Genomic DNA, 16,735 nt, shown 5'->3' with positions numbered 1-16,735 from the left:
TTAATATTGGGCAAAAATACCATTTTTGGCAGCTTAGGCTCCAGGGCCTGAATTCGGACTGCAACCCCTGTACTTATTATTGTTACGCCCCTGCCCATACTATTATTGGGATAAGGAGTCATCAATAGTGAACCTGGTTTGTAGTAACCACATTATAGGGACCACTATATTGGCTGCATGGTGGGCAAACGTCAAATATTTTTGCTATATAGCTCTTTTATGTCCCTGATGGTCAAGCAGTTCACTGTGTTCTCCTTGAACCTGTTGCTTATAGGGGTTAACCAAACCTGAATGGGAGGTAAACTGCAGTACTTGTTGCCAGACCAGTTTTTAGCTGATAGATGAGGGTGTCGGAAGTCAGCCCCTCACCGATCTCATCTGTAGTAACAATAGTACAGGCCTGGACAATCCCTTTAATGTAGCTGCAGGTGATCTAATAGATAACAAGCCTGCAATTCTGCTTTACAAAATGCTCTAATTCTGAGAAAATGGCCTTACACTGACAAAACAATCCAGGTTGATTTTATGGGAATTCCTGGTGGTGAATTAATGGTGTCTTCTCATTGTTTTGCATGTCAACAGTAAGAACTGTTGGTGCACCAGTAGTATTGTCATCTAATACACTAGTGAATTGTACTCAAAAAGCGAGATAGTGGAGCATCAAGGTGCGAAACAAGAAGTGGGATTGAAGGGCTATTGCCATCTTAGGCATTTATGGCATACCCACAGGATAATCGTATATCAATATGGATAAGCAGAGCATACACAGTATCTATACAAAGACTGGAAATGCTTCTTTGTCTTTCAGGATCCATAAAGTGTCACTTGACCAAACCATTGTAACCACAATGTAATTCCTAATGAAAATCATGATTTATTAAAAGTTACCGTATATACTCTTGTATAAGCCAAGTTTTTCAGCACATTTTTTTTTCTACGGAAAAAGCCCCCCCTCGGCTTATACTCGAGTGATTGTCCCAGAAGATGGAGGTGAAGCTGGTCACAGGAGGCAGGAGCCAGCTGCTACAGCTAAAGGGAAATGAATATTCACTGCACTCGCAGTGAATACTCATTTGTCTTTAATAGTGGGCACAATAGTTGCAGCCGTCAGCTTCCTGGAGCTGCCAGGTGATTATGCGTGCCCGCTTCATAAGGGAATGAATATCTACTGCCCTCCACGGGCATGGGCATGGAATGCAGTGAATATTCATTCTCTTTAGTAGCGGCCACACGTGATCGCCCTGCACCTGCTGGCATCAGAACAAGACACTGCGATGGAGAGCAGGGACAGTGAGTAGGGATGAGGAGGCCATGCAGACCAGGATAGGGATGAGGGGGCCTTGCAGACCAGGATAGGGATGAGGGGGCCATGCAGACCAGGATAGGGATGAGGGGGCCTTGCAGACCAGGATAGGGATGAGGGGGCCATGCAGACCAGGATAGGGATGAGGGGGGCCATGCAGACCAGGATAGGGATGAGGGGGGCCATGCAGACCAGGATAGGGATGAGGGGGGCCATGCAGACCAGGATAGGGATGAGGGGGGCCATGCAGACCAGGATAGGGATGAGGGGGGCCATGCAGACCAGGATAGGGATGAGGGGGGCCATGCAGACCAGGATAGGGATGAGGGGGGCCATGCAGACCAGGATAGGGATGAGGGGGGCTGTGCAGACCAGAATAGGGATGAGGGGGGGGGCATGCAGACCATAATAGGGATGAGGGGGGCCATGCAGACCAGGATAGGGATGAGGGGGCCATGCAGACCAGGATAGGGATGAGGGGGGCCATGCAGACCAGGATAGGGATGAGGGGGCCATGCAGACCAGGATAGGGATGAGGGGGGCCATGCAGACCAGGATAGGGATGAGGGGGGCCATGCAGACCAGGATAGGGATGAGGGGGGCCATGCAGACCAGGATAGGGATGAGGGGGGCCATGCAGACCAGGATAGGGATGAGGGGGGCCGTGCAGACCAGGATAGGGATGAGGGGGGCTGTGCAGACCAGAATAGGGATGAGGGGGGGGGGGCATGCAGACCATAATAGGGATGAGGGGGGCCATGCAGACCAGGATAGGGATGAGGAGGCCATGCAGACCAGGATAGGGATGAGGCAGGCCATGCAGACCAGGATAGGGATGAGGGGGGCCATGCAGACCAGGATAGGGATGAGGGGGGCCATGCAGACCAGGATAGGGATGAGGGGAGGCATGCAGACCAGGATAGGGGATGAGGGGGGGCCTGCAGACCAGGATAGGGGATGAGGGGGGGCATGCAGACCAGGATAAGGATGAGGGGGGCCATGCAGACCAGGATAGGGGATGAGGGGGGCCATGCAGACCAGGATAGGGGATGAGGGGGGCGATGCAGACCAGGATAAGGATGAGAGGGGCCATGCAGACCAGGATAGGGGATGAGGGGGGCATGCAGACCAGGATAAGGATGAGGGGGGCCATGCAGACCAGGATAGGGGATGAGGGGGGCATGCAGACCAGGATAGGTGATGAGGGGGGCCATGCAGACCAGGATACGGGATGAGGGGGGCATGCAGACCAGGATAGGTGATGAGGGGGGCCATGCAGACCAGGATAGGGGATGAGGGGGGCCATGCAGACCAGGATAGGTGATGAGGGGAGGCATGCAGACCAGGATAGAGGGATGAGGGGGCCATGCAGACCAGGATAGAGGGATGAGAGGGGCATGCTGACCAGGATAGGGATGAGGGGTGGGCCATGCAGATCAGGATAGGGGATGAGGGGGGGGCATGCAGACCAGGATAGGGGGATGAGGAGGCCATGCAGACCAGGATAGGGGATGAGGGGGCCATGGAGACCAGGATAGAGGGATGAGGGGGGTATGCAGACCAGGATAGGGGGATGAGAGGGCCATGCAGACCAGAATAGGGATGAGGAGGGCCATGCAGACCAGGATAGGGATGAGGGGGGTCATGCAGAGCAGGATAAAGATGAGGAGGCCATGCAGACCAGGATAGGGATGAGGGGTCATGCAGACCAGGATAAAGATGAGGAGGCCATGCAGACCCAGATAGGGATGAAGGGGCCATGCAGACCAGGATAGGGATGAGGAGGCCATGCAGACCAGGATAGGGATGAGGGCGCCGTGCAGACCAGAATAGGGATGAGGGGCGGCATGCAGACCATAATAGGGATGAGGGGGGCCATGCAGACCAGGATAGGGATGAGGAGGCCATGCAGACCAGGATAGGGATGAGGGGGCTGTGCAGACCAGAATAGGGATGAGGGGGACATGCAGACCAGAATAGGGATGAGGGGGGGGGGCATGCAGACGATAATAGGGATGAGGGGGGCCATGCAGACCAGGATAGGGATGAGGAGGCCATGCAGACCAGAATAGGGATGAGGAGGCCATGCAGACCAGAATAGGGATGAGGGGGGCCATGCAGACCAGGATAGGGATGAGGGGTGGATCATGCACACCAGGATAGAGATGAGGGGTGGGCAATGCAGACCAGGATAGGGATGAGGGGGGCCATGAATACTAGGCTTATACTCGAGTTTTCCCTGTTTTTTTTTTTTTTTTTTTTTTAATTGTGCCTCGTCTTATACTCGGGTCAGCTAATATCTGAGTATATACGGTAGTTAATATTACTGGAGTCATTGGAATTGCATAGACTTGTACGAACAGTCATGAAAATAGCAAGTAAACAGTATATGTATTTAATATATTGTATACCCACATCTACTATTAGGTCATTTATAGTAAAGTGATCCATCTGAATGTGCACTTTCATGACCTTTCCCTCAAAGTTGATCGATGTAATTTGAGTGGTTGTGATGACCAACACCCGCTGTCCTTATCTGAACTGTTTCTTTTCATAGTTGACTTCTATATTATTAAATGAGCCTTTTATCTCTCTGACATACAGGAGTAGTATAGCATTGTACAAATGTATGAGGATCAGTCCAAAGACTGTTGTCTCATAATTGATTTAGGTACAACAATGCGGACAGCTTTCTCAGGCTAATACCAGAAACAATAGAGATACAATAGATCCTTTCAAGTTCCAAATTGAATTTCAAAATCAATAGCAGGTAACTCCCTAGTATAGTACCTAATACATGGTCCTAATATGGGGCAGAAGAAGTGCGCTCCGTCTTTTTTTACTTCAAAGTAGAAGAAAGGAACATTACTCTTCTCGGTTCTGCTGAAGAGAGAACAGCCATCATCCGCCCTTAGTGGCACAAAGTAAATCTGCTTCATGAGCAAAATTGTCCTCCTCACGTCATCGTTACCACCTCTGTAAGAGGCTAGAAGTGTAAACTGGGATGTTACAGGGTATTTACTCCAATAGTAATTATTACTGACCTGAGCAGTCAAAGCTATTCGGAAAATTTTGAATATATTCTGGATTCATAAGAAACTATAAACCCAGAATTCATGGTCAATCGTGGATTCAGAGTAGGATTTTCCAAATTGTCTTGTCCATGACAAATACAGTAATAAGGGTCCGTATAATCTATGCTTAATTTAAACCTCAAAAAGCCAGCAAGTGACCTATGAATAGTTATCCCATCTTCTTACACCTTCTGCAGAACTTTTCCATAACTTAACATCTCCCCATCTCTCAACTACTTCCTCTACATAATGGTCTCTAGAGCAGGGGTGTCAAACTGCATTCCTCAAGGGCTGCAAACAGGTCATGTTTTCAGGATTTCCTTGTACTGCACAGGTGATAATTTAATCACCAACTCATTATTTGTGTAGGTGATTAAATTATCACCTGTGCAGTACAATGAAATCCTGAAAACATGACCTGTTTGCAGCCCTCGAGGAATGCAGTTTGACACCCCTGCTCTAGAGGACTACCTAACTCACATATTTCAGTTTTGACTATCTCTCTCTTTGTGGCCACCATTAGATTTCAGTTTGATACTTGCTTCTACGTCATATTGTTTAGTTTTTTTTAAAGCATTGTTTTCTTGCCTATGCTTTGTTCTAATTATGACATGTTTTTGGAAAATCATTGCCAACAACTAGTTCATGGAGGTCCTGGATGCCGTTCTTGCTAAATATGATATTACAGGTTGTGGATACTAGATTCTGTGATGAAAACTAGTCTTGATTGCCTCATGTAGAGAGGGGAAGATTTTTTTTTCTCTAATATGGGGCATTTAGCATCTGCCTCAGTTTTTTTCAATCCTTCGAATCTAAATGTTAGGATTATAAGTTGAACTAATTGGAGTTCTCTCTTCTTTCAACTATGAGATAATATACCCATCACTTTTACCTTTTATAAATATGAACCACCTACATACACTACCAATCAAAAGTTTGGACACCCCAGTTCATACAGTTGCTTTCAATGTTCTTATTCGATTGTGCACATTTTAGATTCAGACAGAAAGCGGCAAAACCACAAAGAAACACAAATGGAAAAAAGACGTAAAGAAACACTTGTGAAACAAACCAAAATGTGATAACTATTTAGATTCCCCAAAGTACCCCTATTTTACTCTGACGGTATTCTTTCAAACAGCTTCATCGGGTAGTCACCTGGAATGACTTACCAAAAGAGGTGTTGAGCACTTGTTGGCTGCTTTCCCTTCACTCTGCATCTAAAGGTACCGTCACACTAAGCGACGCTGCAGCGATACCGACAACGATCCGGATCGCTGCAGCGTCGCTGTTTGGTCGCTGGAGAGCTGTCACACAGACCGCTCTCCAGCGACCAACGATCCCGAGGTCCCCGGTAACCAGGGTAAACATCGGGTAACTAAGCGCAGGGCCGCGCTTAGTAACCCGATGTTTACCCTGGTTACCATCGTTAAAGTAAAAAAAACAAACGCTACATACTTACCTACCGCTGTCTGTCCCCGGCGCTGTGCTTCGCTGCTCTGGCTGTGAGCGCCGGCCAGCCGGAAAGCAGAGCGGTGACGTCACCGCTCTGCTTTCCGGCCGCTGTGCTCACAGCCAGAGCAGAGAAGCAGAGCGCCGGGGACAGACAGCGGTAGGTAAGTATGTAGCGTTTGTTTTTTTTACTTTTAGGATGGTAACCAGGGTAAACATCGGGTTACTAAGCGCGGCCCTGCGCTTAGTTACCCGATGTTTACCCTGGTTACCAGCGAAGACATCGCTGAATCGGTGTCACACACACCGAATCAGCGATGTCTACGGGGAGTCTAGCGACGAAACAAAGTTCTGGACTTTCTTCCCCGACCAGCGTCAGCACAGCAGGGGCCTGATCGCTGCTGCCTGTCACACTGGACGATATCGCTAGCGAGGACGCTGCAACGTCACGGATCGCTAGCGATATCGTCTAGTGTGACGGTACCTTAACTCATCCAAAATCACCTCAATTAGGTTGAGTGATTGTGGAGGCCATGTTATCTAACGCAGCCCTCCAGCACTCTTTCACGGTCATATTGCCGTTACATAACCTGGAGGTGTGTTTTGGGTAATAGTACAATTGCAACACAAATTATGGTCCCTCTAATTGCAAACCAGATGTGATGGCATGCCGTTGCAGAATGCTGGATGTGGCGTGAATTTGGAGTAAATCACCAGCAGAGCACCCTGCGCCATAACACCTCGCCTTCCGTGTTTCTCAGTGGGCATTGCTCATGTTTAAACCATTAGCTCTCCTTTCCGCATCTCACAAAGGCATGGCAGTTTGTACTGTGGCCTGACAAGTCAAAATTTTAGATTTATGGCACAGATTTCCACTAATCTAATGTCCATTCCTTATATTGCTTGGGTCAAACAAGTCTCCTTTTCTTGTTTATGGTCTTCAGTAGTTGTTTCTTTGCAACAATCTATATATATATATATATATATATATATATATATATATATAATTGTCTAATGCCCACTTCCGCCTGTTTGTCTGTCTGTCTGTTTCTCTGTCACAGAAATCATGCATCGCTGATTGGTCGCGGCCGGCTGGGCGTGACCAATCAGTGACAGGCACAGTGCGGCCGCGAATTGGCCACTCCCTACTCTTCTCCAGTCAGTGCTCCCTCCATACTCCCCTCCAGTCAGCGCCCACATAGCGTTAGCAGTCCGTTAAACGGACTGCGTTACACTGCGGCATAACACGGTGTAACGCAGTCCGTTAACGCTGCCATTACCCCTGTAAGTGTGACCAACTTTTTACTATATACTGCATGGCCTGTGTTATATACTGTGTGGCCGGTGCTATATACTACGTGGGCTGTGTTATATACTGCTTGGGCTGTGTTATATACTGAGTGGGCTGTGCTATATACTGCGTGGGCTGTGCTATATACTGCATGGGCTGTGCTATATACTGCATGGGCTGTGCTATATACTGCATGGGTTGTGCTATATACTGCATGGGCTGTGCTATATACTGCATGGGCTGTGCTATATACTGCATGGGCTGTGCTATATACTATGTGGGCTGTGCTATATACTACGTGGGCTGTGCTATATACTACGTGGGCTGTGCTATATACTACGTGGCTGTGCAATATACTACATGGCTGTGCAATATACTACATGGCTGTGTAATATACTACATGGCTGTGTTATATACTACGTGGCTGTGCTATATACTATGTGGGCTGTGTTATATGCTACATGGGCTGTGAGACTCTTTCACCTGGGGCCCTCAAAAACCTGGAGCCGGCCCTGGCTTCACTAATTGGTTGCGCCCGGCCGGCCGCAAGCAATCAGCGACAGATGCAGTCCGGCCGCGAATTGGCGTGGGATTTGAACCACGCTTTGCTAATTGGTTGCAGCCAGCCGGCCGAATCCTGTGTATTCATTGCCTTATTCTGAAATCTTCATAAATAAGCTACATACATATCCTAGAATACCCGATGCGTTAGAATCGGGCCACCATCTAGTTCAACTATAAAAGTCTGCAACTCCTAGTGTCCTTTGGAAGGTTAATGTTGAGATGTCTGCTACTTGATGTCTGTGCATCATTAACCCCTTCACCCCGCAGCCAATTTCCGTTTTTGAGTTATTCCTCCCCTTCTTCCCAGAGTCATAACTCTTTTTTATCTTTCTGTCCACATAGACATATGAGGGGGGGAAAAAAATACCACAATTTTGACATTGTTTTTTGGGAATTGTTTTTATGGTGTACATTTTGTGTTAAAAATTACCATGCAATATGTTTCTCTTCATCAATACGATTACGGCGATAACAAAAATGTCCAGTTTTTTTTTCACTACTAAAATAATCATAAGTTTGCAAAAAAAAAAGTTTTTAAGATGTTGCCATTTTCAGAGACCTGGAACATTTTTATTTTTCATACGATGAAGTGGTGTGATGGCTTATTTTTGGCGGGACGAGGATACGTTTTTAATAGTACTATTTTGGGAGAGATCTAACATTTTGATCACTTGTTACAGCATTTTTGGGGGAACTGCAGTGACCATAAAAAATGTAATTTTGGCGTTCTTGAATTTTTTTCTGTTTACGGTGCTTACCGATTAGGCTAATTGTTTTTATATTTTGATAGATTGGACTTTTTCAGAACATGGCGATACCACGTGTTTTTTTTTTTTAATATCTCTTTATTTTTAATAGGGGGGGAAAAGGGGTAATTTGAACTTTTATTTTTATTTGTTTATTTTTTTACTGATCTTGTTAGCCCCTCAGGGGGCTTAAAGATGTGATCGTCCGATCGCTTGTGCTCTAATGGAACGGATATCATGAAGGGGGTAAGAACTAATATCTTAGTGCTATCAATTTTCAGTTTCAGAGTTTGTTAACTCTGATGAACTTATCCTCTGCAGTAGAGGTAATTCTTGATCTTCCTTTCTTGGGGTGGTGCACATGAAAGCCATTTTCATCATAGAGATAGATGGTTTTCATGATGAAGATATCTCCACATTGCTAGTAAATTTCCAGACTGACTGACCTTCATGTCTTAAAGTAATAGTGGACTGATGTTTCCCTTTACCTCCTGCCACATTCTGACTAAGAACAGTTGTGGAATAGGACTTGACACTGTATGGATCTTCCTCTGTTAAACACATCTGATGTTAACCATATTTTCTGAAGGCTGGTGACTGTCACAAATGAACTCTTGATGAGATCTACCTGTTCATTGGAGGCCATTTCAGGTGACTACCTGATGAAACTGAGCGAATGCCAGGGGGGTGTAAAGTGGCATACTTTGAGGAACATATTGTGGTTTTTCACGTGTCTTTCTTTTCTCATTGTTTCCATATGTGTTAATGCATGGTTCTGCTAACTTCAATCTGAATCTACAATGTGCACATTCCAGTAAAAGCAAAGAAAACTTTGCATGAAGAAGGGAGGCGATCAAACTTTTTAACAGTACTCTGTCTCTGTACATGCTGACACATAATATAGATAGCAACATATTATTTAGTCCATGATCTACCTATTGCTAAAGTCCTTTTTGCACATTAACTAGTCTGGGACTTGCCCTTTTGACCTTTATTGTTAATAAGTCTAATTTATATGACAATGGCAAACTCATTAATTATGGTTTCTTCCAATGAAACCTAATACGTCCAAACGTCCATACGTACCAAGTGCGAGCAGGTGCGAATAGCCAACCCTTAATGAATGAAAGGGCACCAACTTTACATATCAACTTTTGACCATTAAGGAACTTTAACATGGGGTGAAGATAGCCTAAATGAAGCTTTGTGTTCCTTGCCCTGTGAACTTGTCGAATAATAAAATGACAAAACTCTTCTTTGTCATTCATTGTCATCTTTTATGTAAGCATTAAATTTAGAGTTCATCAGCAACACATGCTCTTGTATAAATCGGCAATGTGCTGTAGACTAAAATAAATGTGATGGGGAGCTATTGTTTTTCATGAACCCTATTATGATCAATGTTTCTTAACTGTGACAGCAAACGAGGGGTGAACATGCATGCTTGGCCAAAGACATCATGCATGCTAATTTGGGAGTCGTAGGAGATGGCTGTTGGCCAACTTAGACGATTTTACCATACAAATAAATATGGCGTTCTTCTTCCAAAAGCAGTGCCACACCCGTCAACAGGAAGTGTGTGGTACTACAGTTGAACTCCAATTAACTCAGTTGAGCCAAAATCCTGGACATACCTCATGTGCAGTTTGATGAATAAAGCAGCCATGATTTTGCAACCCTGGACGATGCCTTTAAAGGAGCAACTATTGACATACCACTATTGTGACAAGAAACCGAAAGATTATGCATAACGAAGAGTAAGCCTCCTCTAATATTACAGGGATACACCCACATTCTAAATTTTGCCCACAAAAGTGAAAACCCTCTTTTCAATAAGCTTATGAGAAAAAAACCAAGTCTTGGCCAAGTGTTAGGTTTTGTTTGAAATTTTGGAAATCTATATATGAGAATGCAAGTACATTTCTTTAACATCCCCTGGGGCTTTACTTAATTCTAGAAGAAGCCATGTACAGTATGTGTAGTCATCTGTCCATCATAATCATTGCCAGGTCAACAGTATAAGGCTAGGTGCACACCAGCGTATCCTCTCTTATCCAAAGAGTATGTGGTCGATTGTGCTAATCAAAGTCTGATCAGAGTGTGATCCGATTTTCTCGGATGATGAGAAGATGGGGGGGGGGGAATGTTTCTAAAACTTCTCCATTCTGTCAGTCCATGAAAATCGGACTACACTGAGATGTCAGCTGAGTGCATTCCGATGTTTTCCATCGACTCATTGACTTGCATGACTGAGTGTGATCCAATAATCGGATCCAACTTAGACCTGCGGTAAGCATCACGGTCCGAGGAAAAAATTGGACATGTGCCTGGCCTCATAGGATAACATTTTTCTGAGTTCGATCCAATGTTTTGTTGGATTGCGCTCGGACTGAAAATACGGCTGTGTGCACAAGCCCTAAATGTCACACAGTGGACAGAGTAATATGCTCTAAAAGCATGGTGGATCTTCTCGTCAATGGAAAAACGTTGGCAGATTGTCCATTTAGCTCTTTAACTGATCTAGAAGCCTTCAGGGCACAGTAAAGAGAATGCTGCTGCGTGGGCTGAGCTATCCGTCCAGCTTTGTAGTGGAACATACCGTACATGCTGAGCTGAAATATTCCATGCAATAGAATTTATTTTTTAAAAAGGTAAACAACGTGGACCCAACTGGATGGAACTGTTAGCTAAAGAGCAGTTCTCGCAGTGAAATCTGTATCAAGACAAAGTCCAAAATGTTGAATCTTCTGATTATCTGTAATGTAGACCCTTCACTACATTACATGCCTACCCCCCACCTCTTTCCGAATCCCCAAGTCCCAGATCTGTGGGCTAAAAGCCAACCACCAGACCTCAGAATCTGAAACCTCTATAGGCAGTTACACTTCTTCCCTCTTGTAAAATCTATGACCAAGCAGATCTCCTAGCTTTGCAAGAAGTCCCGCCTAGGCTGGGGGCTGTCTGATTTTGGAACATACCCAAAATAAAGGAACTCCCCAAAAAATATGCTTTTATCTTGTGAAAGAGATGACTCTACCAAAAGATCTTATCTGAAATGCTACTACTATGAGTAGTCAATTCTTATTTTGCGTAGGTATTAAAATGACTGACCCTGCTTTCTTAATAATGTTTGATTCTAGCAGTGGTCTCCAATCTGGGCTCCTCCAGCTGTTGGAAATCTACATCTCCCAGCTTGCGTAGAATCGCAAGTTGTAAATCCATTGGTCTATGAAGATCTGAGCTAGAGCCTGACCTTCACATATATAGTCATGTAAAGTTGTAAAGTAACACCAGGGTGTTGACCCAACAAACTTTTCTAGATAGATAGACTGAGATGCCAACTGCGTCCTGTCTTCTGTTTCATATCATTGCCATTAATTCCTCAGTTGCTAGATTTACAAAGTTGAATGCACATTGTACAACATATCCAGGATGTGATACTACAACGCTTTGCATCGGTGGGACATGGATTGATCTGCAGAACATAACACTAGTAATGTACACCTGTCGCACTATTGTCCCTCCAGATCTCCCATAGTAAAAACTATGATGTGGCTTCTAAATGACTCATTTCTTCTGCTAATATCTTCCTGAAAACTGCAAAAAGCTAAACTACATTGTCTAATAAATTGCTCTGCCAAATTGCCTACCTGCCTTTCTTGTCCATGCCCCAATACCTGCCATACGCTGCCATAAATATGCCCAAGGAGTCCACCAGTAGACCGACATTAACCTTCTTCTCGCTAAACTCAAATTTGTCTTATCAGTCCTCCTCCTTGTAAACATTTAACCCCACTTGTGCTGCACATCTGTAGACATAAGCTAGGCGCTATTGGAATTTTATATAACAGTCCATACCTGAGACAGCAAAATGGGGCCTCGGCTCATCATGGTGCTCAGAAATGCGTCTGCAGTGTGACTGGGGCGTGAGAAGTTTTAGAGGTAACAACCCAAATTGTGTCAAAGGAAGAGAATGGAAAGTGTATCATCCCGTGTGTCGTCACCGGACCTGTTGATGCACCAACGCCCTGAACAATGTTAACCCTTTAACTGTCCAAATTGATTTAAGAAAAAAGGTAAAATTCTGTTGCCTACATTATTGTTGTTCTAAGTTTTTGTAATGTAAGAGAGTGGGAACCGCTCTAGTGACTTAAAGAGAAGGACAAAGGAAAGGGTTTGCAGGTGTGAAATGGAAAACTGCAGGTTTATAGTAATTAGAACTTTGCTAAATGTGTCATAGGTAAAGTCCTCCAGTCCAGGTCAGTACTTCGTGTAAACATTTCTAATGACCCGGAGGAGTCACCTGTAAGCACGATGCATGCTGGGATTTGTAGTTTTACAACAGCTGGATCTATGTAGGTTGCAGATTACTTGTTTAGGGCAGCTGTTGTTGTTTCATTTAAAGGGACTGGCAGTTAATAACTTAAATAAGAAACTTTGAAAGTCTATTTATTCCTTAAAGGGGTTGTCATGTATTAAAGGGATATTCCCATCACCAAGATCATATTCCCATATGCTGTAGGTGTAATAATAATATGATTAGCAAATACCTCAATTTAAAAATGTAGTATAGTTCTTCTGATTAGCTGTGTTGTTTACTCTATGTGCAGGGAATTGCAGTAGCTTAGATATCCATGGTTACAACCACTCATTTATTGACAGTTGGTTAGTTAGCTGATAGTGGTCGTAACCATGGATACCTAACCTACTATATGCTCTGCCCATGGTGTAAGCATCATAGCTAATCAGGAGAACTCTACTACATTTCTAATTGGAATTATTTGCCAACCTTATTATTATTACACCTACTACACATAAGGACAGGAGCTTGGAGATAGGAATACCCCTTTTAAAGCGGTCCCAGGCTATACTCCTTTCCCGTTCCAGCAGGGTCAGTATTCGAGGTCTCGGGGCTCTCGTACAGTTGCATGACACGTGGTGCCCGGTGTCTAGTTAGCGCTGGCATCACTGTCTTCGGACAAATCGATCATGAAGAGGAAGTCGTGCAACTGAGAGAACTGAGACCGTGGGTATCGACTAGTGTTGAGCGATACCTTCCGATATTTGAAAGTATCGGTATCGGATGGTATCGGCTGATACCGGCAAAATATCGGATCTCGCCGATACTGATACCCGATACCAATACAAGTCAATGGGACACAAAAATCGGAATGTATCCTCGATGGTTCCCAGGGTCTGAAGGAGAGGAAACTCTCCTTCAGGCCCTGGGATCCATATTAATGTAAAAAAATAAAGAATAAAAATAAAAAATATGGCTATACTCACCCCTCCGACGAACCCTGGCTGTCACCGCTGCAAGCGTCTGCCTCCGTTCCTGAGAATTGCAGAGAGTGAAGGACCTTCGATGACGTCGTGGTCAGGTGACCGGTCACCTGACCGCTCACCTGACCGCGACGTCATCGAAGGTCCTTCACTCACTACATTCTCAGGAACGGAGGCGGACGCTTGCAGCGGTGACAGCCAGGGTTCGTCGGAGGGGTGAGTATAGCCATATTTTTTTATTTTTATTCTTTATTTTTTACATTAATATGGATCCCAGGGCCTGAAGGAGAGTTTCCTCTCCTCCAGACCCTTGGAACCATATGCACCGCACACTCTGATACCGATTTCCGATATCACAAAAATATCGGAACTAGGTATTGGAATTCCGATACAGCAAGTATCGGCCGATACCCGATACTTGCAGTATGGGAATGCTCAACACTAGTATCGACACAGGAGGTGAATCCTAGGGTTTTTTTATTTTATCAGGTCCAAGCATTGGGAATGAGAAGGGGCTGTCTTAGTGGGCAACCTCTTTAATCTACAAGTCTGCAGTAACCCTATATGACTGCAGACTTGTAAATCGAAGAAATATTTAGGAAACCATAAACTTGTAGGGTTTACCATTAGTGATGAGCGAGTGTACTCGTTGCTCGGGTGATCTCCGAGTATTTATGACTGCTCGGAGATTAAGTGGTCAGCTATTAGCCAGCTTGATTACATTTGGGGATTACCTAGCAACCGGGCAACCCCCACATGTTCTCAGGCTGGCTAGTAGCTGTAAATCATTCAGCTGCCGTGATGAAAACGAAATCTCCGAACATTAACAAATACTCGGAAGTTACCCGAGCGTGCTTGGGAAAACCTGAGCAACGAGTATAGCTCATCGCTATTTACCATTCAAAAGGACTAACTAGAAAAAAAGAGAAATTTTTGATGTATGAGATAAAATTTAACTTTTAATACATATACGGTAATTAAAAAAACAAACACCAATAACCGTACATGTATATCGTGCTGACTACATCCATTCTATAATAAATCCCCTAAACTCCGTGCCTGCCTGTCAGCGGTGGTTGGCACCCCTGCCCTTGGGGCTCAGTGAGCAGAAGCAAAAGAGGGGGGTGCCTGTACGGGTCCAGGCCCCATCCTCTTTGCTTCTGCTCACTGGGCCCAATACACCAGTAAGGGTAGTAATGAAGTCATGGTGGCCCTGAGATCATGTGACCGCAAGTATGTGATAATGAATACCACCGGTCACATTATGATTAGACTGTTTCTGGCCTCTCTCAATACACTTGAATTGAGCGAGGATGGACACATCTAGCTGGAATGTGGTCGGGAGTATGCATATCATATACCTGCGGTCACGTGACTTCCTGCTCCCGGCAAGGGAGAATCCTTGCAGTGTGCACAATTAGAGGATTCTCAAGTCTGCAGTCACATAAGGTTACTGCAGACTTGCAGCTTAAGACTGGACAACCTCTTTCATTTCAATTTGTTAAAGCTTAAAGGATATTCCCATCTCTTCCAATTATTGCACATTTATGGTATAAAAGTATTGCAGGCACGGGTTCTAGCAATGGGACCCAGCATCTGTTCCGAGGACCAGTCCCTGGAATGCACCACTGTCAGTGGTCGAGATACACATGTATTGGAATTCCATTCATCTTCATGGACAGTGCCCCCAGCAATGATTGGGGCCCCAGGCGTGCGGCAGGGCCCCGTTCTTGAGATAAATACCAGTCCTATTGGTAGGACCTATATTAATTATACATTTATGACCTATCCTGTGAAAATATCATAGATCTGTGAGATAATACTGCCACTTTAATGCTTCCTGTATTAAAGAGTCATTCCATACTTGCCAGCTCTCACAGAATGTCAGAGAGTCCCCTGGTAGCAGTGGAGACCATACAGACTCTCCACAAAGTTGGCAAATCTCCTGTGCAGGGAGCATTTTCCATTGTAGTTGTGTCCTTCGGATTCAAGTTAAAAGTTGAGGAGGAGCAGAAATCCAATGACTCCATTACACGCTACTTACCATGGAAGGCCATAGGTCTGGAGCAGCAAAGGACGTCAGGTGGCGCCATGTCTCTTCATCATGCCGCCCGCATTGGACTGCAGACTACAGCGAAGAAGAGTGGCAATGCTTACCAATGCATAGACAAACTGTGTGGGGGCACAAATGGGAGAGATATTATGTGGAGGCACATTTACTATCCGGAGGCAAACCATGGGCACCAATACAGTGTGAAGGCAGAGAGAGCACATTATTACCATGCATGGGCACAGATTTAGTACAGTTACCATGTGGGGTCAGAGGAACAGTATTTCCAAGTGATGGTACAGAGTGGGGCTACTTTTATTTGGGGGCACAGGTGTAACACTGCTACCACTATGGGTGGCACAGAGTGGCATTTTTACTGTTTAATGGCACAGAGGGTGCATTGATACAGTAAGGGTATATAAAGAGGCACTAATGCAGTGTGGAGGTACAGAAGGGGCACAATATGCGGTGGAAGAGAGTGGCACTATTTCTGCAGCGCCCCAGAGACCTGGTCGTTGCAGTAATGTCACTCTGCCGCTAAGGGGAGTGATGGTACGTCTGATGGCACTAAAGGAGTTCATCTGACCAGGTATCACCAGCACACATTACACTTCACACTCCGGCCACTAGGGGGAGCAAAAGGCCTATTTATTAGGTCACTCCTCACACTGGTAAAACTAGGGGTTGGATAGGAAGTTAGTCAGAAGCTGACTGGGTTTTGCCCAGCCAACATCCCGTGGCAGGGGGTGTTGCGGGGAAGATTCAGGGGGGTCCCTGTCAGGCGTGGGAACCTGGCAGGCACCTAGCGACAAGGACAGATCGTTACAGAGCCGCGCCTGCACTACCTTGCGGCGGCATCTAAAGAAAGGACACGAAGCGATGGATATTGTGGACACTGAGAAACGAGATCAAAACACAAAGGAAAGCCAGTAGGAGTCGTGCCCCGAGAACGGCAACATCCTACTGAGGCGC

At 45.3% G+C, this 16,735-nt stretch overlaps 1 protein-coding gene across 1 annotated transcript in view; it reads right to left on the bottom strand.

Moving 5' to 3' along the window:
• Window positions 1-12,405, bottom strand: part of PKP3 (plakophilin 3) — a 95,160-nt gene extending 82,755 nt beyond the window's left edge. The window contains exon 1 of the mRNA XM_069740366.1: window positions 12,289-12,405. Coding sequence (XP_069596467.1) covers window positions 12,289-12,321 — 33 coding nt within the window. The 5' untranslated portion in view covers window positions 12,322-12,405. The remainder of the gene's footprint in view (window positions 1-12,288) is intronic.
• Window positions 12,406-16,735: the final 4,330 nt, after the last annotated feature.

Source organism: Ranitomeya imitator, chromosome 9 (genome assembly GCF_032444005.1).
Source record: "Ranitomeya imitator isolate aRanImi1 chromosome 9, aRanImi1.pri, whole genome shotgun sequence".
NCBI lineage: Eukaryota > Metazoa > Chordata > Amphibia > Anura > Dendrobatidae > Ranitomeya > Ranitomeya imitator.
Note: the sequence above shows the minus strand (reverse complement) of the source record. Positions and strands in the feature narration are given on the sequence as shown.